The 26261-nt window shown below is 38.6% G+C and overlaps 1 protein-coding gene across 5 annotated transcripts; it reads left to right on the top strand.

Annotated features, from left to right (window-relative positions):
• The first annotated feature begins 1270 nt into the window (after window positions 1-1270).
• On the top strand, window positions 1271-21173 carry LOC127650241 (uncharacterized). 5 transcript variants are annotated; one of them, XM_052135553.1, is made up of 5 exons: window positions 1271-1584; window positions 12618-12971; window positions 16088-16213; window positions 16362-16414; window positions 17771-18558. In XM_052135553.1, the coding sequence occupies exons 2-5, from the start codon at window positions 12638-12640 to the stop codon at window positions 17876-17878; spliced, it is 621 nt and encodes a 206-aa protein (XP_051991513.1). In that variant the 5' UTR covers window positions 1271-1584; window positions 12618-12637; the 3' UTR covers window positions 17879-18558. The 5 variants fall into 5 exon arrangements, 3 of the variants coding, with proteins under 3 accessions (XP_051991513.1, XP_051991512.1, XP_051991511.1); XR_007971409.1 differs by lacking the exons at window positions 1271-1584; window positions 17771-18558 and adding exons at window positions 9326-12436; window positions 20583-21173; XR_007971408.1 differs by lacking the exon at window positions 1271-1584 and adding an exon at window positions 9326-12436.
• Window positions 21174-26261: the final 5088 nt, after the last annotated feature.

Here is a 26261-nt window from a genome sequence, read left to right as displayed (position 1 = left end):
GCCGGCTGGTCTTCCCACCTCCTGGGAACCTGGGTAGGATGAGGGGAGGGAGAGGAAAAGAGAGTGGGAGAGACAAAGAGAGCTTTCCAGCATAACACAAAACTGCACACACACGAACATTGCTACATGCGTCTCTCCCTCTCTAGCATCCACAGCTCCTCCTTTTATCTCTCTCCCACTGATTGGACAACTCAATAAAAGCACAGTGCACTTACAGTGAACATACAGGTATCAGATATGAGCAAGCACAAACTAATCTTCTACCCAGACTGTGAAACTGGAAACAGTAAGTTGTCTGTTCTTACCGAAAAGTGGAACTCTGCCCCCAGTGGCCTAAGTGCTAAGTGTTGGGCATATGGGAACTTGTGAGCTCCATTTTCCGAATTAAATTTCCACAGAGGGGCACCAAAAGCAAGTTGTCTAGCATGCTGTTTTTTGCTGTATAGGGTGTAATCCAGTGAAGGATGCATATTTTAGAAACTGCACCCTCCAACCCAAACCCCAAACCAAATCAGAGGGACAAATGCAACCTCTGAATCGCACTTGTCACTGATTATGCAAACGCAATTAGTTCTTGGTTTCGACGTGGGATCCAAACTTGCTTTTCCCATGCCGATGATGCAACGCACTTCCGGACGTGCCACAAGAGAATGTTAGCACACCAGAGCAATGCAAAAATGTCTGATAGGAGATGGTGCTTGTTGGTGAGCCTGCATAATATGGCCGATCTGGGCCTGGGTATCCAGTATCCAGGGCTCTGGAACTCTCGGAAATAACATGCTGACTTTCTGTGTGATTGCTTCCTGTTAATAAAATCATTACATGCATTATCTGCCCAATTACAGTTGGAAAGATGTATTCTTGTTTTCAGATAAATCTAACTAAATTTAGTGGGGTTTATGCTTAAACAAGTATTTTGCAAGCGGTTATAAGAACAATAAACTTATTTCAAAAGGAAGATATCTTGTGCCATTTGCTTGTCAGTTTATCTTGTTTTACGAATATTTTGATATTTTTACTGCAACAAGACAAAAATACCAATTAAGAAAATGATTTTTTTGCAGTGTACTTGATGTCCTGATGTGCTCAAACTTGCCAACACACAAGCTATAACACTGCAAACAGAAATCATGAAATCCACTTGAACGGCATATAGATGGTGATGAACAGTCATCGGGGGGCTCCGCCCTAGTAGGAAAGCTCCACAAAAACTGCTTGAGGGGTGGCCTGTCACATGTTGTTCTGTGGTCACGTGTGAATACGCTGTTGACAGCGCTCAGAGCTGTTCATGTTAGACGTCCACCGGATTGGGTCAGTTTTAGTTCGGATTTGAAATTTATGAAAAAATAAACAGGCCTTCCAAACTAGTTTCGCCCATGACCTCTCACTCACAGATACGTTGAATGGATGAGTTAGGGGCTGTTCATACCGAACGTGTTTTTTGCCCGCGTCTGCTAAAAAGAACTTCAGGTCTCAAAAATGCATCTTGAGACAGCTGTGTTCTGTTTCATTCGTTGAGCTGCGTCTAGATTGTTTTTAGTGAAGTGTCACAATGATTTAACATTCTGAACAAGTTGCAAAGAGGTGAGTGTTACAATGTTTATCATTATTCCAAGTTGTTGCACCAAGCAAAGTTTCAGCGCTTGCTAGACGGCAATGTTTATTTCCTTGTGCTCTAGTGTGCTGAGGGGCCGCCGTGTTTTTTTATTGTTTTTTTTATCACTGTATTGTGGAAAACTGTAAAACATGCATTAATTATCTTTAACTAGATTTGTATGTTTCAGTAAATATTTTGAATGTTCTTGGCTACAATGGCTGATAGGATGAATCTAAAATTATGATTTAAAGTACATTTTATGTTAGTTTTTAAACCAAATGTGGTAACACTTTATAATACTATATCTTACTTAATGCATAACTAATAAGGAATTACTGCAGAACTAATAGGTCATTCTTCATTAACACTTAAGTCACTACTATTAGCTACTAAGGAAGATGTGTTAACTAATCAGTATGTAATAGCATTTTATAGTTGTGTTAAGTAACAATTAGTTAATCAATAACTATTGAATTCAGTCATGCCTCCTGATGAACTACTTTTAATTATCTACTAATTCAGCTTCAGGACAAATAACTATTGAGTAACTATTAATGAACAATCGATTAATTACAATTACAATAATATTATAACAATTAGCCATTACAATATTCAGGTTGTGGCCCTTTCTTCTTCCTTATTTCTAATGTTATTACTATGGAAATGCAATACGCATTTCGTGGAATTACTACACTCCCAAAATGAGTCATTACAGCGAATTTAGTAGTTTTGGCCTGTATGGTCAACTGCTAAAGTATTCAGTATTCTAAAGTGAAAATACAGGGAACCCATGATTATTTAATACAGAATTACCAGATAATCATTCATTAATGGGGTTCCCTGTATTTTCACTTTAGAATACTGTTCCAGGTTGTAAGTATTTCCCTCTTAATTATGTGGTAATTCTTTATTAATTACTCAGGGGTTCCCTGTATGTTCCCTTACCCTCAGTCATTGCCTTACATACAGGAATCATTTACCCAAATGTAATGTGATATGAGGAAAACAAGAGACACACACACTATACTGTATATAAATCAGGTAAGTTGGCTAGCCACTTATAGTGGGGATGGGGTTCCATTCCGTTGTTGATTTCTGGTTACAGACCACACTCACAAAACAATTGACCATACAGGCCAAAACTACTAAATTCGCTGTATTGACTAATTTTGGGAGTGTAGTAATTCCACGAAATGCGTATTGCATTTCCATAGTAATAACATTAGAAGGAAGAAGAAAGGGCCACAACCTGAATATTGTAATGGCTAATTGTTATAATATTATTGTAATTGTAATTAATCGACTGTTCATTAGTAGTTACTCAATAGTTATTGCTCCTGAAGCTGAATTAGTGGATAATTAAAAGTAGTTCATCAGGAGGCATGACTGAATTCAATAGTTATTGATTAACTAATTGTTACTTAACACAACTATAAAATGCTATTACATACTGATTAGTTAACACATCTTCCTTAGTAGCTAATAGTAGTGACTTAAGTGTTAATGAAGAATGACCTATTAGTTCTGCAGTAATTCCTTATTTGTTATGCATTAAGTAAGGTACAGTATTCTAAAGTGTTACCCAAAATGTTTGAAATGGGGCCCCAGGTTAATCGGTTGCTTGGGGCCTCAGAAAACGTAATCCCGCCCCTGGTGATGAACTTGACCAGATGAACAGAGATATACTTAAGAAAGAGATCAAGAAATCAAACACTCTGTGTCAGACTCCTGTTCAGTCATTACAGTTCTGTCGTACATGTCAAATTAAAATGAAACTTAATCTAGCAGTGGTCTGGCTTGGTGCTAGGAACATCAATGAGTGCATTTACTTTCACAACAATGTTCTGATAAATACAGATCTGCAAAAACATATCTGTAAACATAAGCTACGTCTCAAACTACACACTTTCACTCTGCTCTCTCTATCTACAGTATGAATTTGAAAGTGTAGTATCGTCCAACGCAACACTTGCATTTTAAAACTTCATGACGTCTGAAGAACAAACCTTTGTAGAGTTTGCACTTGAGAAAGAGATTTTGTTTGATCGATGGTGTTTATCAAGGTGTAAGTGATTTTGCCCACTTTAGAGACTTCATCATTCTTGAGGAGTTTGAGAACTGCCTTCCTGAGGCTGTGGAACCTTCTGGAGCAGCTGCTCTTGATGATGAGTTTGTGGTAACTCACAAGAGTGTTTTTGTTCTGTCGTCTCATGTACATTTTGTCAAAGCCAATTAAAGTACTCCATTTCCAAGCAAACCTAACTTCTCCAGTCAGGGCATGAAATCATGGAAGCAAAATTAGTCTTAGTCTAAGCAGCAGCTATTCTGTTTCTAATCAAGGTCATGAAATGGCTGATTATTTTGTGCTGAAGAGGGAAAATGCCTTTTCTTCCAAACCTGTAGCTCTGATGAACACTTTTATGCATGAACTTCCATCTCCTTGTGAGTTTCAGAATAGAGAATGCAACGTTCTTGATGACTACAAGCCAGTCCTCATTGATGACTTTGAAGTTCCTGTTAAGATTAAGAGGGACATTATGGAAAGTGTATTACCCTTTTCAGAAAGGTCTTCTACAAACTCTTGTGTATTAGTCCAAGGTGTTGAAATGGGCTTTGTGAATCTGCCTTTGCATAAAGTTGGGTTGAAGTCTCCTCTTGTGTTAGGTGTTGTTGTGGGTGGAAGGCCCAGTTTGCCATTTGAGATTGTTTCTTTCATGCTCAGTAATGATTTGACGGGAGGTAAAGTTTTGGTTAACCCAGTAGTTGTTCAGATTCCCATGTCTGTTGAGTCCAGACGAGATGTCCCAAAACTACCCAGATCAGTTTCCTTCAAATTGATCTTGTTTTAAGGGTTTTTAGATATTTTTACAGGAAAACAATACAAAAATTATTATCAAGAATATGATTTTTGCCTTAATAATAAAGATCTTACTAGAAAAAAAGAAATTATAATCTAATGTGAATTTTCTTGATAAAAAAAATATGATCGTGTCTGGTAACGTGCAGGTAAAATGGCTAGAAATAGCATTTTAGCTTAGCGTAAAGCTGACAATTTACACAAGATTTATTTCTATTTCTTCTGCTCCAAACTTACTTCAAACGTACTTCTCTGGTTTCCAGTTCCGCTAGCGAGAGGATGACAGCTTAAAAAATCCACGATCCCGGTTCCGGGATTTAAAATTACGTCAGTAATAATGTACTTCCAATTTTAAATGTATGCGGAGGAGTTATGAGCTCATATCTTGTACCATTTGAAAGCTTAGAATGTCTACTTTCTTGAGATATGCATCACTTTGGCATTTGTTTTACACTAAGTAACTTATTTACAATAAATTTCATAGTTCCACCCATCAAAAGTCGTGTCATAATTATGTGCGTTTTTGAATACATATGTCTCATATCGCTCAAATATGACGCACATGTACAAACCATGTATCAAATGAAAGCTCTCATTGCCAGTAAGAAGTTACAATAAGTCTTTTTATTGAGGTATAATCACATATCTAATACACTTCGAATGAATCATGAAGTATACAATCAACATTTGTAAACATACAAGTGAAATTATTGAATATTTGCCGTGCTACTCGCACTAGACAGCACAGTTAGCCACAAATGCTACATAATCCTTTACCTTAGGTTATTCTAAAATGAGCCGTTTTTCAGTGTTTTCTGTGGTTGTGTGCCCAAGTAATCCCTCGAGTGCAGAAACACCACAAAGTAATGTTATATGATATTCAACAATCCAGGAAAATATGTAAACATCCGATCCGGATAAAGCATATATTGCCGTAAAGCTTAGACCCTCCGCTTTCCGGCAATGTCTCTCAAGATCAAATAGACCAATCAGGGGCTGTGATATTGCATCCAGACTGTGAAGTGATCACTGGGTAGGTTACGTGCCCAAAACACACAGGCAGCGTCTCACCAGACACCAGAGCGCATATTTACCACTTTCAACAGTGTTTTATGTAATGACAAAGGGTTTTCTGTAAAATTACACTGGGATTTTGCATTTATAGCACTGTATATGGGTATGGGGAGACTTTAGATTTGGGTAGGTGGAAAGTACACCAAAAAAAGGTAATATTCCTCCCTTCAAATAAATTGAAATAGATATTAAATAAAACATGATACAGACAAAATTCCTTTTTCAGGTATTTGCTGACATCTAGTGGAAACAGCCAAAACTGTCTGCTTGCTGCTAGGGTTTACAGGGCTTGAGTTATACACTTTCAAAAATGAATTTATATTAAAAAAATCAAAAAGCGCCTCTTTTTTTAGGAGGGTTATTACTGTTCAGACAACATATATATATATTTTTTTTATTTTTAGCAGTGTTTTATGCAACTTCAAAGGGTTTCCTGTAAAATGACACCAAAACTGTGTATTTAGGCCAAAGTATGTGGGAATGGGAAGCTTTTTAATTTGGGTAGGCCAAATCCAGGCGGAAATCCCCAAAAATGGCAAGGATCTTAAGAGGTTAATTTGTTAGCTCCTGATGGTGTCTTAAAAATATACCCCTAAATTACTCTTTTTGTTAATACCTGGGAATTTTTGTCAAGATGGAAAGGGGGGTTTTTACCAGAACTAGGAAAACCGCAAATCTAGTTGTGGACGAGACCACTCATTCGAGCCTTGATGACCGAGGCTACCCCCCGGAGCTAAGCCCTCAGGATGGCCACACACACGAGCCCAGCCTGCAACGTATCCTGGACGCATTACATGAATTTAGAAAAGATAATAACGTGCAGCTGGCGGACATTAAACAAGAAATACAAGGAGTGAACGGCAGACTGGATGAAGCGGAGGGAAGAATAGAGGAAACAGAGACGGTGCTACAAGCGGCATCGATGCTAATTAAGGGGCTATCCCAACGTCAAGCTAAGCTGGAAGCTAGGCTGATAGACCAGGAGGGTCGTGCACGTAGGGAGAATGTGCGGATCTACGGGATACCTGAAGATAAGGAAGGGGCAGATATGGTTCCTTTTCTGGATAATTTGTTTAAAAAAGCGCTAGACCTTCCTGACGACCGGGATCTGAGAATTGAACGAGCACATCGAGCACTGACCCAAAAGCCAGACTGTGCGCAGGGGAAGCCCCGCTCTATCGTGGTAAAGTTTGGGAGCTACCGTACAAAAGAGGAAGTTCTCCGGAAAGCATGGCAGAAAAAAGAAGTATACTGTGATGAAACGCGTTTCTTTGTTGACCATGACTTTCCAGTTGAAGTGCTTAAAAAACGCAATGAGTACGCGGATGCCAAAAAAATACTGAAGAATGAAAGCATCAGGTTTCAGACCCCATATCCAGCAAAGATGCGGGTGTTTTATTATGATGGCACCCGTCTCTACCAGGACGCATCAGAAGCGACGAGAGATATGGCAGCTCTCGGGTTTCCTGTCGCCGCCGTACCGCCCGCAGCAGACCCGGATCATGAGGATATTCAACTCTTGTCTTTGCAGCAGACGGTGAGAAGACGACGACATGCGCGGAGCGGCGACCAAGAGCTCGGTTCAACAGGGGAAAATACACGGAAAAGCCATCACGCACGATTCAAGGAAAAGCTCCAGGGATTCAGAAGACTATCTACTATTGAGGACTGATGCTTCAAGGTCATCTCTCAAAGTTGGTTAATTTTTGCTAGAGGTATGAGTGACTTGTCCCTTTTCATTTACTTTTACAAATATAATAATTGAGTAGGGCTAAAGTAAATTTTTCAATTAATCCAATTAAAGGGTTCCTACTTTTATTTTTTTGGTTAATATAATTAAGGGTCGGGACAACCAAATTTTGAGTATGCTTATGTTTTTTGCAACACAAATTCTTGCTAGTGTGCGGACAGTATATAGGGCCCCGTCTCTGCGACGAGGTGGGACGTCTCCCTATTGGGACCTAGACCATTCAAGGCCTTGCAGGGCTCTCTTGATACGAGCCTCAACCTTGGAAACATGGGTTTTATTTTGGCTACATCATGATAATGATGACATTGTTTACTTTGTTTGTTTTTGTTTAATACATGTTCTATGGGAGAGATTTTGTTGGTGCATAAGCTTTAAAAACTGGACATGGCGCTTGGGGGAGGCCTTGTTTGGGTTCATTGGATAGGAAAATTATGAATATACAGGACGTTAAGATAGTATCACTTAATGTGAAGGGCATTTCAAATCCAGTTAAGAGAAGTAAAATTGTATCAAAAATGAAGCGGAAAAATACTCAGATTGTTCTTTTACAAGAGACACATCTATCGTTAACAGAACATAAAAAAATGAGAAGAATGGGATACGCAAGGGCATATTATTCATCCTACAGATCTGGTCGAAGAAGAGGGGTAATAATATTAATCTCACAAAGAATACCTTTTGAGTACATATCAGAGATATCAGATAAGGACGGGAGGTATATAATGATTACTGGAAAGATAAATAATGCAATAATTACAATTTGTAATGTTTATGTTCCTCCTGGAAGCAGTTTTGGTTTGTATAGAAAAATGTTTGATTTAATGGCGAAAGCAAAAGGACTTGTAATCTGCGGGGGTGACTGGAACCTTCGCCTCAACCCGGAACTAGATACATCCAAAAATTTACCTACTACATCATTACATAAGAAAGTTAACAATCTCATGGTGGAATTGGGCATACTAGATCTTTGGAGAGACTTCAATCCACTTAGACGTGACTACACTTTTTATTCATTCCCCCATAATACATACTCGAGAATAGATTACTTTTTTGTGTTTAAAGAGAGATCGCTCCAAAATAAGTTATTGTGACTACTGATCTGTCTGACCATGCATCTGTTTCTTGTGGGGTCCATATCAGTGATAATCCATGTAAAACATTGTGGAGACTGAACACGAGTGCTTTAAATAATCCACAATTTGTGGCTCAGATGAGAAAGGAAATAAAACAGTTTCTGGAGGAAAACGATAAGGGAGAGTTTGACGCGGTAATAGTGTGGGATGCCTTAAAAGCAGTTATTCGCAGGAAAATTATATCTTGGTGTGCTTACAATAGGAAAAATAAACAATTAAGACGTACAGATCTTAACAAAGAATTAAAAAACCTTGAAGTGCAACATAAAAGGGCACCAACCTCTAATTTGCTGACCAAAATTAAGAAAATCAGAAATGAAATTGACTTATTATATACCCAAGAAATAGAAAAAAATATGATTTTTGCTAAACAAAAATACTATGAATCCGGACCTAGATCGGCTAAAATTCTCGCAAGGAGGTTACAAAAACAAAGAGCAGATAACACCATATATAAAATAAAGCATCCTGCTTCCAATATTTTACAGTATAAACAAGAAGAGCTACAAAATTCCTGTACTCACAACCAAAGTTGGAGAATGACCAACAAATTGAAACCTTTCTTAAATCTCTTAACTTACCAACTGTCCCAGAAGAACATAATACAATTTTGACTGCTGCGATAACTGAAATCGAACTAAGTGGAGCCATCTCCAGGTTGAAGGCAAATAAGTCACCAGGCCCAGATGGCTTCCCTTCAGAATGGTATAAAGCATTTCGAACTGAGCTGTTACCTAGCCTTCTTAGGGCCTGCAATACTGTTTTTAAAGATTCAAAGATGCCACCCTCCTGGAGGGAAGCAGTCATCTCTATTATTCCTAAAGAGGGAAAGGATCTTTCAGACTGTGGATCATACAGACCTATTTCGGTGCTAAATGTTGATTATAAGTTATTTACGGCCATTTTTGCTAAAAGATTAGAAAAAATATTACCTCAGCTCATACATACCGATCAAGCTGGTTTTATTTTACAAAGACAGACGCAGGATAATATTAAACGCTCATTGCATATTATGGACCATATAGAACAGAATAAGTTAACAGCCCTTTTGGTAAGCCTCGATGCGGAAAAAGCCTTTGACTCAGTCAGTTGGGCTTTCCTATACAAAGTTCTGGAACGATTTGGCTTTCATTCAAATTTTTCTAATGTCATACGGACTCTCTATGACAAACCTTCTGCTCAAATAAAAATGAATGGCAATCTTTCAAACACTATTACATTACACCGCGGCTCGCGACAAGGGTGCCCCATCTCCCCTTTACTCTTCGCTCTCTATATCGAACCCCTTGCACAATGGCTGAGACAGACAGAGAGTATTAGGGGAGTTAATATAAAAGGGGAGGATCATAAGGTAGCTCTATACGCAGATGATATCTTGATATATTTAAGTGACCCTTCTAATACATTTCCGAATTTAATGAACCTCTTACAAAAATTTGGTAGTTATTCTGGTTATAAATTGAATGTACAAAAGACTCAATTGTTGGCTTTTAATTACTCCCATCCAACATGTCTTACTGACAAATTCCAGCTAAGCTGGGATAATTGCTCATTGAAATATTTAGGTATACACCTACCAAGTAATGTTTCATGGCTTGCAGAGATGAAATATGGCCCCCTTTGGATAAAAATGAGAGAAGATATCAAAAGGTGGAACTCTGTTTCCTTTCTTAGTCTGAGTCATAGAATTGATTGTGTGAAAATGAATATCCTCCCACGATATCTTTTTTTATTTCAAGCCCTTCCTGTAGAAATCTCTTTAAAATAATTTTCAGAAATAGATCAAGTCATTTCCCGGTTTATTTGGCAAGGAAAGAAACCTAGGGTTAAATTTAAAACATTGCAGCTCTTGAAGGAGGAGGGGGGAATGGGGTTACCCTATTTTAAAGGATATTACTACGCGGCCCAAATTAAACCCTTTATTAACCTATGTTCCCCAAATTTTCACGCCAGGTGGAAAGATATTGAACTTTCAATCATGAAGGACCCCCCGATTCACGCATTATTGGCCTGTACAAACCTAGATAGGCTTATAAAGGATACGCAAAATCCGTGGATCAAAACCCAATTAAAAATTTGGAATAAAGTAAAAGGAGAGTATCAGTTAAATGATAAAATACAGATAATTCAATGGTGTGCTTTTGACCCTGGTTTCAGGCCAAATTTGATGGATAATCGTTTTAAATCATGGATTTTCAAAGGTATAACAACTTTTTATTCACTCACAGAAAATGGAAAATTAAGGGAATTTGAGTATCTGAAAAATGAATACTATCTTGAAAAGTCAGATTTTTTCAGATACCTGCAAGTACGCAATTATTTTGAACATAATATTAAACCTAAAACAGACCTTAATGACCCGATATTAAAAACAATATTGAGTGCATATAAAAATGCTACTGTTAAAGGGGTTATTTCTAAGTTTTACAAACGTTTCTTGGTGAAAAATACCCATTCCACAGACTACATAAAAGAAAAATGGGAAAAGGAAAGCAATGTGTCAATATCTACAGATGACTGGTTAAATATATGTGAGTTTCAATGGAAATGTACAAACTCTTATATATGGCGTGAGTTTAACTGGAAATGTCTTATTCATTTTTTTATAAAACCAAAGCAAAAAGCACATTTTGACCCAGGTGGTGCTAAATGCTGGAGGCTGTGTGGCGCTCGGGAGGCTGATCACTGGCATGTATTTTGGGAATGCCAAAAAATCAAACCGTTTTGGGCAGAGATTGACAAGATCTTAACTACAATATTCAACAATAAAGTACCTTTACAGTTTTCCTCTCTGTTTTTGGGGAATTGTGGGTTCCTGCTCAGAATTGCTGATAAGTATTTATATGCTATTCTTACATCTGCCTGCAAGAAAGCATTTACAAGACGTTGGCTGCTTCCCGACCCACAGTTTCAGAATGGATAGATATTGTTAATGAGATATATGTAATGGAATCAATTACCTTTTCCATTCGTCTTAAGAAAAGTATATTTGTTAGTCGGTGGGCCAAATGGGTCAAATATGTAAGGCCCTTAAGACCAGACTTCATAGAGGTGCTGATTTAATGATCCTGTGCTTTATTGTTCTGTCTTCTTACCTATTCTCTCCTAATATGTCTCAAACAAGGTAGTTATTTATATATTTTGAAATGCACAAGTTTATCTCTCCCTAATTGTTCAAAGTATGTATATGTACTGTTCTGAAAAAAACAACAGCAAATAGACAGATATTATTACTACTTTTATTCTGTAATTCTATCTTGCTGACTGAAAATAAAGAATTAAAAAAAAAAAAAAAACATACTATTTTTACATTTTAAATACGTAATCCTGTTACATGTATTCCATTACTCCCCAACCCTGATTGCCAGGGAACATACTGTACTGATAAAATATATACTTTGGATAAAAGTTTCTACCAAAATGCAGACACTTCTCAAACTTCTGTTCAATAGGTACGTGTGTGTTTGATTTGGTTTTAGTGGTACAAGGACAATTGTTTTAGGTTACACACTATTAATTACGAGGGCATTATGCTATAAATGTGGTTTATGAGGACACCCCTAGTTTCCCTGTCATTTAAAACATACTGAACAATGTTTTAAAATGGCAAAGGTTTTCTGTGAGGGTTAGGTTTAGGGGACATTATATACAGTTTGTACAGTATAAAAATCTCTGTTTATGGAGAGTCCTTGTAATGATAGGAGTACCAACCAGTGTGTGTGTGTGTGTGTGTGTGTGTGTGTGTTTGTGTGTGTTTGTGTGTCTGTTGTGCTGATGTCATAAGCATGCAAACCAAACTATGCTACGATTTCCTCGTTCCTCAAAAATGAAACTCATTTGTGCTGCTATGCAACAGCAAACACATTTTCCATTTTCAGTGAAAGTGTACTAGTTGTGCACTTTTTAAGTGGTTGCTTGAAGCATTTATAAGTAAGATCCCCCAACTAGCTCCTGTCAGAAAAGTTCAACTACATCAGAGAGAGATTGCAAGATGAGCAATATTCTCAATGTGATCATTTTACTCAGTGAGTAATTATATCAATATTTTTAGTAATGTAATATATTATTTATGTTTAAATCATAAATGTATTTATTGCTCTCTATATTCATTTCTATATTATAATATTGGTTTGCTAGCAACTGATATAAGGTATTCTAGGATTATGTTGTATTGTGTATCTTCAGTCTTCTTGTCCTTTTTGCCAGGCACCACCTCACATTATTTGATGTGTGCATCCACTGTGAATATGAGCGCCCAACATGAGGACAATGTTACTCTGTCCTGTAACATGAACTCCAGCTCTTCTATGGCCTGGTATCGACTGACCTCAGAGAAGATGATTTTACTTTTATCTGCAACAAAAGGAAATATTGGAAAAAAGGTTATCCTTGATCATAATGAGGACAGTAGCCACTTTCAGCTGGAAGTAGACAGTGTGTGTGAGTCTGTAAGTCTAGTGATCGTTGGCCTCAGGGAGTCTGATCTGGGGCTCTATTACTGTGCTGCTCGTATCAGAGGAATGATGCATTTTGGGACTGCAGTCAGGCTCATGTTTACAGGTTAGTACTGTTCAGATTGTACAAAACAACCCAAACCATTAACTCTGACCACCTCTTCTAAACTGAACGTCATGGTAACACTACATGAATGTTCCCTTTGTTAAGAGTTTATAAAGGAGTTCATTAATGACTAAAAACTTCTTTACACATGTATTATAAATCATTGGTATGTGGATATAACAACATGAATGAAATGTCAGATCATTTATATCACATGCTATAATTGCTTAATAAGATTTATTCAATATAATAAACCTTTAAAAATGTGCCTTGAAGTGGACACATATGACGCATTTATTAGGAGTTGGCAACATTAAAAAGTGTGGTTTAATGGTCATCAGGCTTTATTTATGATATCGCCTGTGAATTCGCATGAAGAGATAGAAAGAGAGAGGACTTCAGGTGTAATGGGTGTAACTAGGACTGATAACACACATTCTTTAGACATCAAAGTGACAACACAAGCGACATTACATTAATGAATATAAACACAAAATGACATAATCCATCCCTTCACCATAATCTTTTATTTTGCTGTGACAAATCATGAATTAGTACATTTTATGTTTTTGATTAATAGAAGTATGAATAAGATTCATTATTTAGCATGTGTAATATAACTATATTACACATGCTAAATAATTTGTTAACTATATTGCAATTATTGCATGCATATTCATGTTGTTATTTTAGTGATTTATAGTGCATTTGTAAATGGCTCCTTGACAATAATGAGTCTCTTTATTAACCCTTAACAAAGGGAACATTAATGTAGAGAGTTGCCAACTTTACCATTTACAGTCTTTTCATTATCCATCACACTGAAGAAAGCATGGGTAAGATGGGCCAGGGGCAGGTTTTGTAAAAATAAAATATTTTTAGATGTAAAATTAAGATTTTCCTGTATAATTAACGGTATAAATGTATATTATGTTCAACAAGAGAGTGCATGTAGTTTTTACAGTAAATTATTGTTAAAAATTCCCAGAATTCCCTGCATGACGCATTACATTTCATTATATTTTATGGGAATAGTTCTGTTTCTTCTTATTTTTAATATCAGTATATTGGGGTGTTCTGTTTAATATTTAATGTAGTTTAGTTCAGATTTATTACATTATTACCCTGATGGTGTTTAGTGTTTGTGTGTCTCTTCATGTTTATTGGTCATTGCTCCTGAAATTGGCCACTCTTGATGAACTTTATGTCATCATGTGCCCTTCTGTAATTTCTACAGTGATAAACAATACCTTCAAGTAAAAAGCTGATTTTTACAGTTTCAAAAGGCAAATATCAAGTTTATGATTTTTTTTTTACAGTGCCAGCATTGTCATGTAAATTACAACAGTTTTAAACTGTAAAATGTACAGGTTGTTCTGTAAAGTTGTTTACATGTTTACTGTATTTTTACATCATTATTCTGGCAACCACAGCTGCCAGTTTTTTTTTTTTTTTTTTTTTTTAAACAACAGGATTTTTTTTACAGTGTATATATATAAACCTAAAAGAATTATACTACGTTATATGTAAACAAAGTCATTTAAGTGATAAATAGATCAAAAAGGGGAAGTTGACATTAAAAAGTTTTAGTAGTTGTTATCCTGTGTTCTGATTATACATATACAGTCAAATGTGGAATTTGGAACATTTTCACATTCTGTTTTTCTAAATCTGAGCATAGTTGAGAGAAACCCATCTGTCACAAAACAGTCCTGAGACCTGATTCGGTTTAACTCAGTTGTGGCAAAATGTGTAGCTGCGGTTTCTTTATAGGACAGTATTTCAAACATAATTTATCTCATTCTTTAAATATGATTATGCACTTGATTTTTAAGAGCTCATGTTCATTGAGAGACAACATAAAATATTTGTACTTTTGTAAATGTGTTTGTTACACTGCAGAGCTGTAAAAAAATAGACTAGTAAAGGAGAAAGATGTTTAAAAAATGGTGTTCGCCATTTTGTGGTCCGTTCTGCATGATGCGGCGGCTCATTTTAACTTATCTCGGCACATTTGGCACGTTTCGCGGCCGACCCACCAACCCGCTCTTTTCTCCCGATTGACAGTCTGCCCCTGATCAGCCCCAAAGAGCGTCGGCTCACCGGGAAAATGCCCGGTATGCCAGATTACCAGTCCAGCTCTGGTGTCATGAATGCCGGTGAAGGCGCCTCCTCAACCGGCCACCGGAGATCTAACTCACCCGAGTTCTAACCTTGAATCTCACTTCCCATAAACCCACTTACCTGGTCCGATTGCCCGCAGCAGTTCCCCATTACCTCCACGCTATTTAAATCACGCGTGTCTGTGCCATCATTGCGAAGTCTTGTTTGTCCCGGCTGCAATACTGAGCGTTTTGATATCAACCTTCTACTAGATCTCCTGTGTATCTACCTAGCCCGTCTTCGACCACGATTATCTGCTGCCTGCCCTTGTTACCTTTAGGCCTGTCTGCCTGTCTACGATATCTGCTGCCTGTCTCGATCCTTTGCCTGTCTGACCACGAACTCGATCACCTTCTACATTCCTGTCTGCCGTGAAACTGAACCTTGCATGTTTTTGTCTTGTACCCCGTCTCTTAATAAAGACTGCTTATGGATCCCAACCAGCCTGAGTCTGCGCTACACCTGGTCCCCACCTTATATCATGTGTAAGGCTTAGTCTCCCCCTGACTACGAGACACATTACATTAATGTATAATACAATTATTACAATAATTCAATTCTGATTGACGCTCAGGGATGATATTGCTCGTAACTGCTGGTCTACGATCAGTTTCCACAACCACATGTCCAAACCTTTATTACTAGTAAGAAGGGAAAAGCTGACTCTAGATCAGTGGCTGTGGCCAATAGTTGTGTGCATGTGCAAGAAAAATGTCTTAATTCAGCAACCTTCTGCTTAACAGTTATGTCCTTTAGCCCACTACACCACCACCACTCCATTACTAGTATGACTATTACTAGTCATGAAGGGTGGGCTAGTCTTTGTTTTCTGTAATTTTTTTACATTTTCACAGCTATGGTTTTTCTTTTTAAACAGCCTCATGAAAGATTCCAGTGAAACTGCACCTCATCGGTGTTGTTGTGCTTTGGTTACCCTGTGCTGTTTGTTTCAGATGTTGAAGAAGTGGGCTTCGCTGATGCATCAGACAGTGTGGGCTGCAGTACGCTCTTGATTTGTGCTTACATTGCTTGTGGGTTTTGCGGTATACTTTGTACTTGTGTCCTCTGTCACAGACGAGGTAATAAAACAGTTCCTAAAATAACACAGATATCACTGCAGATAAATCATACTCACATGAAGGGTTTTTCCTATCATACAGATATGTAGACTTTATGTTGGAGTGTACAGATATTTCACATAATTACATGTATGTGCTTCTCTTTCAGGTTGTTCTCCAGCCTGTTGCTGCAACTGTATGAAAGGAAACACAAATCTGAAGGTGAGTAACACATGAAAGAAAACTGGCTGAAAAGTGGCACAAGAACGGCATAACTAAGACAGTGGAATAAGAATTGCATACGATCAATATAACTAAGACAGTGGAATAACCGTGATGTAAACAGGGCTGGACTGGGACAAAAAATCGAATGGGGGTGTGGAGGGGTGGGGCAGTCGATTATATTGTATATAGTGATATTATTGAATTGCAAATGATATTTCTCTTTCATCAGGATCTTAATTATTGAATGAACTTTTTCCATTAAAGCTCATTAGAACTGAACATATTAACAGAGGATGAAAAGCTTCATCCTTAATTCAAGGGGGTCCAGCCTTAACCGCTTGTTAAATTCTCCTGTGTACTTGCCTTAAAGAACATTTATCACAGTTCTTGCACAGTATCCAAAGTTTGACTGTGCTTAGACGGTATTAGTAAGAACATGGTATTCACAGGTACAATCATGCTCCTTTATACCAGGTGCAATGATGGTTTCTATAATACAAACTATGCAATTGACTATAAAAACAGCTGCCATAAAAGTGACTTATATTCCCCTAATATACAATATTTCATGTCATTAAAATTATTGTGACAACTATTTCAAATATATACAATATTTCTGCCAAAACGTCATGTTAGTAACTGCAATGCAATAAGTATGATGATGTGTGGATTTAAAAGAATGTCATTACCGTCGTGAATGACACAATGTTTTCCAGTTTACCTCGTCTCTGCTGTTTAGAAAGTCGGGCTTTTTAATCTGGTTTCTAAAAGCTTTACATGGGCCTTTAATGTTTTAAAATCTTGTGCTGCGTCAGAGCTACACTATGAGGAAGGTCCGGTCCCGCTTGGCTCTTGCGCATTGTGGTTTTCAACATACTTTTGGATTATTTGGTGTTGTCCATGCACAGCAGTAAATAGCTAAACTTAATAAATAAGAGTGGGGCGACTGACTGACCAAATACTCGACGGGCCCACAGGGAAAAGTCCCGGAGCTCCAAATGGCCAGGCATTACAATGTTGAAAATATGACATAACAACACCATACATAAGAGTGTGGCATTAGAATGGCATAAAAATAGTGTAAATACGGCATAACTTAGAAAGTGGTGTGAGAATTGCATAAGTATAGAAACAGTGGCATAAGAATGGCATCAAAAAGAAAGTGATGAGAGAATGGTATAAATAAGACTTCACTGACTTCTTTTGTCATGTTGGGTCAGATTCTAGCCCTCATTTATACAGTATGTTCTAGTACTTCTTCTGCTCTGAATGTATTACATTATCACATTATCACATTATAATATTTATTCATGAATTCATTTCAGACGTTTAGGATGTTTTGTTGTTTTTCAGGCAACGCCGGTGCAGTATGCCAGTCTCAAATTTGTCAGGCAGTCCAGGGCAGCTGTTCCTGCACCAGTGGATGTGACATACACAACGGTTGCCAATTTCACCCCCTGATTATTTTGTGTATTACAGGTTATGCACTTCATATCAAAAGAGTTTTATTTCTATTACAGCCTACTATACCTTTTATTTGAAGTCATTCATCTGTTAAAAACTGCAACATTTAATACTTGTTTTATTGTAAATGTTTATGAATATATGAACAAATCTTCACTTTTATATATGTAGCATGAGATATAAAGCTAAGAAACAGTGGTGTTTTTCTTCCTATTTAAGCTGTTCAGTTTTTTTCTGTTTGTATTTAATGTACCAACAATTGTAAGTCACTTTTACATATAAGCAACATAATCTTATACTTAACTAATGATCAGTGTGAATATAAATAAACTGAAGGCTTGTTTTGAGTGCATTGGGACGTGTTTGTGTCTGTGATCAGTGTGGAGTAAATCACATACTGTCTGCTGCTCGATTGTCTGTCTGTCTGTCCGTCTGTCTGTCTCAGTGCTGCTTACCAATAGATGCATACAGTATCTCCCCCAGAACACACACACACACACACACAAAACCAGAATTAAATTCAGTAATTTAGCACCATTCATCTTTGAATCAGCTGGCTCAGTACATTGAGTTCACCTGTGATTCAGATGTCACAATATATGTTAAGCACAAGAAAAGGTACATCCCTATATACAGTATAACACTTAAACTAAGAAAAATGGCTTCACAGTTTTTTTTATTGCCAAGACAAATGTGGAAAATAAAATAGCCTCACTTTGTTTTATCTGAAAAGTTGAGTTGTGCCTTTGCAGGGCCAGGGGCAGATTATGACTAGTGAGGGCCCTGGGGCCAATTTTCTTTTAGGGCCCCACTGGGACATTTATCTTAAGACTGAATGATCTTTTAGAGTTGAATCCATTTTCATTTATTTAAGTCTCTTTTTACAATCTTTCTGTTATTTTCTGTCAGATTCATTCTAATCGCACATAGGACCGATGTGGTAAAAAATAAAATAAATAAATAAATAAACACTCAACTGAAACACATTTGCTGAGCAGGTGCCGTTCCTAAAGACACATTATACCATTTTAGCGCTCGCTATACATATCAATATAAACTCAATGTAAATACTGTAAATAATGCAAAATTATGAATACAAAAACAAGAAAATGTGTGACAAATGTGTGAACGTGCATATATTTAAAGGGACAATAATAAATGATGACATATTTTAACTTCATCAAACACTTGAAATATTGAAGAATGTAACAAATTGTTTCCTACAGCATCTATGGATGGGATTGTTGAAGCTCATGCAGAGCCCTGCTCCATCAACCTAATGTTAACCTAATATTAGTATTAGTATAAAACATATTTTTTAAATCATGCATGTTACCATGGACAGGCAACTGTTTTCATAGTACAAGTTAAATGTTAGAATTATTTAATTCTATTTTCATTTTTAGGTTCCAATCTTATTTTTTGTTGAAAACCTGTAGCTGACATGACATTTTACACATCATTATGATACCATATGCAATTTACTGACATCATATTATTGCTACAATAACTTTTTAAAAAAAGCCAAAATGTGATTAAAATGATCTCCAGTCATGTATCTGTAGAGAGTTGTAATGCAGTGTACACATTGAAAAAATGTTGATCATAAATGTAACAGTGCCAACTAATTTAAAACTACCCGTCATAACCACTATAATCTGATTATACAGTTGTGTATCAAATGGAACTGTATATAACTAACTTTCACATTTATAAGCTTCATCCAACAAACTAAAGAGTTCAGTCAGTTCTGGCTCACGCTGTTATATCTCGTCTCATCTGAATTATGGAGTGCGTTCTATTCAGAAGTGATCATCCCTATACCCTATTCCCTTCAAAGACTTCCCCCTCCACCTCCAAAAATATTGGTAATTTTATCTGATTGGAAATTCTGTCTGCGATGGACTGGCGACCTGTCCAGGGTGTCCCCCGCCTTTCGCCCAATGTTAGCTGGGATAGGCTCCAGCCCCCCGCGACCCTGTAGTAACTGCAATGCAATAAGTATGATGATGTGTGGATTGAAAAGAATGTCATTACCGTCGTGAATGACACAATGTTTTCCAGTTTACCTCGTCTCTGCTGTTTAGAAAGTCGGGCTTTTTAATCTGGTTTCTAAAAGCTTTACATGGGCCTTTAATGTTTTAAAATCTTGTGCTGCGTCAGAGCTACACTATGAGGAAGGTCCGGTCCCGCTTGGCTCTTGCGCATTGTGGTTTTCAACATACTTTTGGATTATTTGGTGTTGTCCATGCACAGCAGTAAATAGCTAAACTTAATAAATAAGAGTGGGGCGACTGACTGACCAAATACTCGACGGGCCCACCGGGAAAAGTCCCGGAGCTCCAAATGGCCAGGCATTACAATGTTGAAAATATGACATAACAACACCATACATAAGAGTGTGGCATTAGAATGGCATAAAAATAGTGTAAATACGGCATAACTTAGAAAGTGGTGTGAGAATTGCATAAGTATAGAAACAGTGGCATAAGAATGGCATCAAAAAGAAAGTGATGAGAGAATGGTATAAATAAGACTTCACTGACTTCTTTTGTCATGTTGGGTCAGATTCTAGCCCTCATTTATACAGTATGTTCTAGTACTTCTTCTGCTCTGAATGTATTACATTATCACATTATCACATTATAATATTTATTAATGAATTCATTTCAGACGTTTAGGATGTTTTGTTGTTTTTCAGGCAACGCCGGTGCAGTATGCCAGTCTCAAATTTGTCAGGCAGTCCAGGGCAGCTGTTCCTGCACCAGTGGATGTGACATACACAACGGTTGCCAATTTCACCCCCTGATTATTTTGTGTATTACAGGTTATGCACTTCATATCAAATAGTTATGCACTATTCCCTTCAAAGACTTCCCCCTCCACCTCCAAAAATATTGGTAATTTTATCTGATTGGAAATTCTGTCTGCGATGGACTGGCGACCTGTCCAGGGTGTCCCCCGCCTTTCGCCCAATGTTAGCTGGGATAGGCTCCAGCCCCCCGCGACCCTGTACACAGGATAAGCGGTTGACGATGGATGGATGGAAATTCTGTTTGGAACAACTCTACATCTTGGCAACCATTAATATTACTCCCAACCAAGTGCCCTGCAAAGGCATCATTTTTGCTTTCAAAGTGGCCACAAATCCCCAAGACTAAATTACATTGACACAATTTGTTTTGGAATGCTCATGTTTTTTTCTGACTGTAAGACCTGTAAAAATGTCTAATTTCAACCATTTAAAACTTTCAGATAAGGTTTTTTCGAACTAAGATTATAGTTTGACAAATTTTACATATCTAGTTTAATCAATACTTTGGTGTGTGAAAATAAAATATAAATATTTTAATTTCCCCAACCGTGTAAGGCAAGTTATTTGTTTATAATGCAGGGCAAACATGCAGATTTAGCATGTTTAGAGAACACCCTAGGATTTTCAGTGAGTTTGGCCATGATAATGTCCTCTCCTTGCTCTATAGAAATGTATGACATTACAATTCAGCACATCAAATACAATATTGTTTATATATATATATATATATATATATATATATATATATATATATAAACAATTCTTATCGTGTTTTTATACACTAAATACTATATTGACGCTGTCTCAGGAGGTTATGGTAAAATTGCATCATAATAGCTTCTAATATAAAACCATGACATCTTTATAATGACAGAGCAAGCTGCATATGTAAAATAATGTCACACTTTAAATATGGGCCTATCTTATAAACGTTTGTCAGTATTTTCAAGGCTCATTTTTTATTGTTGTGGGCATGTATGTAATGTAATGATGATAAAGAGATATACCTCAAAACCCTGTTGCATCACATTTTATAAACACATTTGCAACACAATTTTTCTGTTTATAATGTACAAAAAAGTAGCACATGTTGCTTAGATTCAGTAAATACTAAATTAGAAATATCAGTAGCAATATAAACGTTAGTTTTTCTTTTACTCTATCAAAATCAGAAAAGATTTCACATCAAAAAGATAAAGTGCATCACAACACAAAGGAATTTGGAAATTAAATTACAAGTTCATCTTCTAGATCAGATTAGGCGGACGGCCTATACTACCAAAGGAGATGACCTTAGGGTAGGGACTGGGTCAGGAGGCCTGGTAGGTGGCCACAGACTAGGGACTGGAGCCGTGGAAGACTCTGAAAGGTGGAGCCGTGGGAGGCTCGAGGGGCGGAGCCGTGGCAGGTGGAACCATGGGAGGCTCGAGGGGCAGAGCTGTGGCAGGTGGAGCAGTGGGAGGCTCGAGGGGTAGAGCCGTGGCAGGTGGAACCGTGGGAGGCTCGAGGGGCGGAGCCGTGGCAGGCGGAGCCGTGGAAGGCTCGAGGGGCGGAGCCATGAAAGGATCAAGGGGTGGAGCCTTTGGAGGCTTGAGACTAAGAGTCCAGGATGACTGGGGAATCACTTCCGTGGTCGTGAGCATGGGCAGAGACTCGGGAACAAACTCTGTGTTCGTAAACATCGCAGGGTCTGGGACGGACGAGGCTGGCAACGCAGGCTCTGAGACGGACGAGGCTTCCAGCATGTTGGCCGTGGCAGGCATGGAAACTGGCTCGTTGGCCGTGGCAGGCGTTGGTGCTGGCAATTTGTGAAGTAGGGTCTTTATGGCCCTACGCACCAACATCAGTGGCAGATCATTCCACTTGGAGACAGGTGGGGAGGCTTCGAGACGGGAGCCACGGGAGGCTTGGCCTTGACATGGCGCGGAGCAGATACAGGGGTGGCAGGTCATGGAACAGTCTCAGGCGTGGCCGTGACAGGGCGTGGAAGGCTCGGAAGCCAGGATCAGGGTAGGGAGTGGAGGATCCTCTGACGCTAGACTTTCAAGGGTTAACCTCACGTATTCTCTCCAACTGAGGTTACACTCCTCAGGCAATTCCCTCCACCAGTGAGCTGTAAGTCAGAGCCGATAAATTGATTCCAGGTGGGAATCAGCAAATCCTGTTTAGCTGGCAATGGTTTAGAAAAGATGAGAGTATTCTTTGATGGGTAAATCCACCTGGTTCAAATGAATAAAGTAAGCTGTTAGATCCATTTTGTATGATAAGTTGTTCTGTAATGTTTGAAGGACGACACGAGAGCAGGATCTAGGTGCAACAAACTTTAATGATGAAACGCTGGAACAGGGCAAGACTGGGAAACAAAAACAACCAGAAATCAGACATCAGGGCATTATATACACAAGGATAAATGAGGTAATGGAAGACAGGTGAAAACAATTGGGAACAGCCGGTAGTGATGAGGGCAGTGAATTATGGGGAATGTAGTCCACAGAAACAAAAGACAGATGCTAAACACAAAGAGAATCATAACAATATTAATACTTTTTACAATTTTAAGACATTTAATCCATTGACAATTAATATTTCACAATGCCAATGCGTATGAAGCTATCAAACTTAGTAAAATCAATTTGTGAAAACTTTCACAAATCCAGTTTAATACTTGTTTTATTGTAAATGTTTATGAATATATGAACAAATCTTCACTTTTATATATGTAGCATGAGATATAAAGCTAAGAAACAGTGGTGTTTTTCTTCCTAAATCAGTGTTCTGAATTAAATTGTGGTTTCTTTGTCTGAATGCTGACACCTACTGGTTGGAACTGTAGTGCATTAAGTATGTTGCAGTCATCTTGTTTTAGTCAGAGCACATGGTGGAGATCTCAAGGCTGCATACATGTTGTTCTTGCTTATATATTTGCTCATGAGAAAGGTATAATCTGTAAGTTTTATACTCTAAATTATTTGTATGTGATCTTATTATGTGGATGTCATAAGATTGTGGATTTATTTGAGTGTAATCCATATTCTGAATTTATTGTTGTCAGTTTAGATATGCTGAAGATATTATATTTTTCTGAATTCACATATATTGCATATATATATATCAAATCAAATCACTTTATTGTCACACGACCATATACACAAGTGCATCAGTAGGTGAAAGTCTTGTGTGCAGTTCCGAGCAACATAGCAGTCATTACAGTGATGAGACATATACCAATTACAGTAAACAACATACTTACACAACACAATTTACATATCAAATGTACACTTACTTACACAACACAATAATTATATACAATGTACAGTAAACAATACAAACAATATAGAATGCACATACGATAAAATATATAAAGTGTATAAAAAAAAATGCAGTAGGTTGTATTGTATAGAGAATATAATTTATGATGGTCCAGTGTAAGATTAATAAAGTGCAGTGCTGATGTATATTGATCGTAAGAGATCAAGTGTTCAAAATTCTGATTGCTTGGGGGAAGAAGCTGTCATGTAGTTGGCTGGTGCGGGTCCTGATGCTGCAATACCACCTGCCTGATGGTAGCAGTGAGAACAGCCCATGACACGGGTGGCTGGAGTCTCTGATGATCCTCCGAGCTTTTTTCACACACCGCCTGTTATAGATCTCCTGGAGGGAGGGAAGCTCACCTCCGATGATGTTTCTGGCAGTTCGCACCACCCTTTGCAGGTCTTCGCTGTTGTGGGCGCTGCTATTGCCGTACCAGGCAGCTATGCAGCCAGTCAGGATGCTCTCTACAGTGCTGGTGTAGAACCGTGTGAGGATGTGGTGGTTCATTCCAAACTTCCTCAGCCGTCTCAGGAAGAAGAGGCGCTGGTGAGCCTTCTTCACAGCGGCCTCATTGTGGACGGACCATATGAGTTCCTCAGTGATGTGGACACCGAGGAACTTGAAGCTGCTGACTCTCTCCACCGGTGCTCCATTAATGGTGATGGGGCTGTGTTCTCTGTCTTTCCTCCTGAAGTCCACTACAAGCTCCTTGGTTTTACTGACGTTGAGGAAGAGGTTGTGCTCCTGACACCAGCGTGTCAGAGTGTGCACCTCCTCTCTGTAAGCTGTTTCATCATTGTCAGCGATGAGACCTAACACCGTTGTATCATCAGCAAACTTAACAATGGCATTGGAGCTATGTGTTGCCACACAGTCATGTGTGAATAGGGAATACAGGAATGGGCTGAGAACACAGCCCTGCGGGGCTCCAGTGTTGAGGGTCAGTGATGAGGAGATGTTGCTGCCCATTCTAACCACCTGACGTCTGTCTGACAGGAAGTGCAGGATCCAGCCGCACAGCGAGCTGTTTAAGCCCAGAGCCCGGAGTTTCACATCAAGCTCGGAGAGCACTATGGTGTTGAATGCTGAGCTGTAGTCTACATACAACATTCTCACATATGTGTTCCTTTTTTCCAGATGGGAGAGAGCAGTGTGTATTGTAGATGCAATGGCATCATCAGTGGAGCGGTTGTTGCGGTAGGCAAACTGCAAAGGGTCCAAAGAGGTGGGCAGCACAGAGCAGATGTAATCTCTGATTAGCTTCTCAAAGCATTTGCTGACGATGGGGGTCAGAGCAACAGGACGCTAGTCATTTAAACAAGTGATTTTTGATTGCTTTTGTATAGGCACAATGGTGTAAGTTTTGAAGCATGTGGGGACTACAGACAGGGAGAGGGACAGGTTGAAAATGTCCGTAAAAACACCAGCCAGTTATGTCGCGCACACTCTAATGACGTGGCCCGGAATGCTGTCTGGACCCACGGCTTTATGAATGTTCACCCGTCGGAAGGATCGGGTTACATCAGCAACAGAGACGGTGATTGAACCATCCTCTGTAGCGTTGGCCGCGAGGGCTCTCTCCGTGAGGGTGGTGTTATTTTCCTCGAAACGAGCATAAAATGTATTAAGCTCATCCAGGAGAGAGGCAACCGTGTTCACAACAGAGTTTTTATTCCCTTTGTAGTCCGTTATGATGTTAATTCCCTGCCATATACTTCTAGAGTTGGTGGTGTTGAACTTTCTTTCAATTTTGTGCCTGTACTAGCATTTGGCTGCTCTGATAGTGTTACGGAGGGCATAACTGGCTTGTTTATGCTCCTCCGCGTTCCCGAAATTAAAAGCGGAGGTCCGCGCATTAAGTGCCGCGTGAACATCGCCGTTAACCCATGGTTTCTGGTTGGGGTAGATCCGTATTGTTTTGGTCGGAACAACATCCTCTATGCACTTCCTGATGAAACACTTTACGCTATCAGCATGATCAAAACAGTCTTGTAGCATAGAGTCTGATTGGTCCGACCAGCACTGGATCGTTCTGAGAGTGGGCGCTTCCTGTTTCAGTTTCTGCCCGTAAGTGGGTCGGGGAGGGATTTGTAGCCATCCCAGAAAGGAGAATAGCAATGAATCAAAACACGGTCCCCTCGTGTGTTGAAGCTGATGTGTTGGTGGTATTTTGGTGTGATTCTTTTAAAATTGGCTTTGTTAAAGTCCCCGGTAACAATGAATGCGGCCTCAGGGTACGCGGTTTCCCAGGGG

Source organism: Xyrauchen texanus, chromosome 10, assembly GCF_025860055.1.
Source record: "Xyrauchen texanus isolate HMW12.3.18 chromosome 10, RBS_HiC_50CHRs, whole genome shotgun sequence".
In the NCBI taxonomy this organism is placed as follows: Eukaryota; Metazoa; Chordata; class Actinopteri; order Cypriniformes; family Catostomidae; genus Xyrauchen; species Xyrauchen texanus.
This window is presented reverse-complemented; position numbering and strand designations above follow the sequence as displayed.

Coding starts and splice junctions, on each gene's coding strand:
- LOC127650241 (XM_052135552.1), top strand. CDS start 12,403: ATGAGCAATATTCTCAATGTGATCATTTTACTCA. Junction 12,437..12,617: donor CAATGTGATCATTTTACTCA/GTGAGTAATTAT, acceptor CCTTTTTGCCAG/GCACCACCTCACATTATTTG. Junction 16,214..16,361: donor TGTCCTCTGTCACAGACGAG/GTAATAAAACAG, acceptor CTTCTCTTTCAG/GTTGTTCTCCAGCCTGTTGC.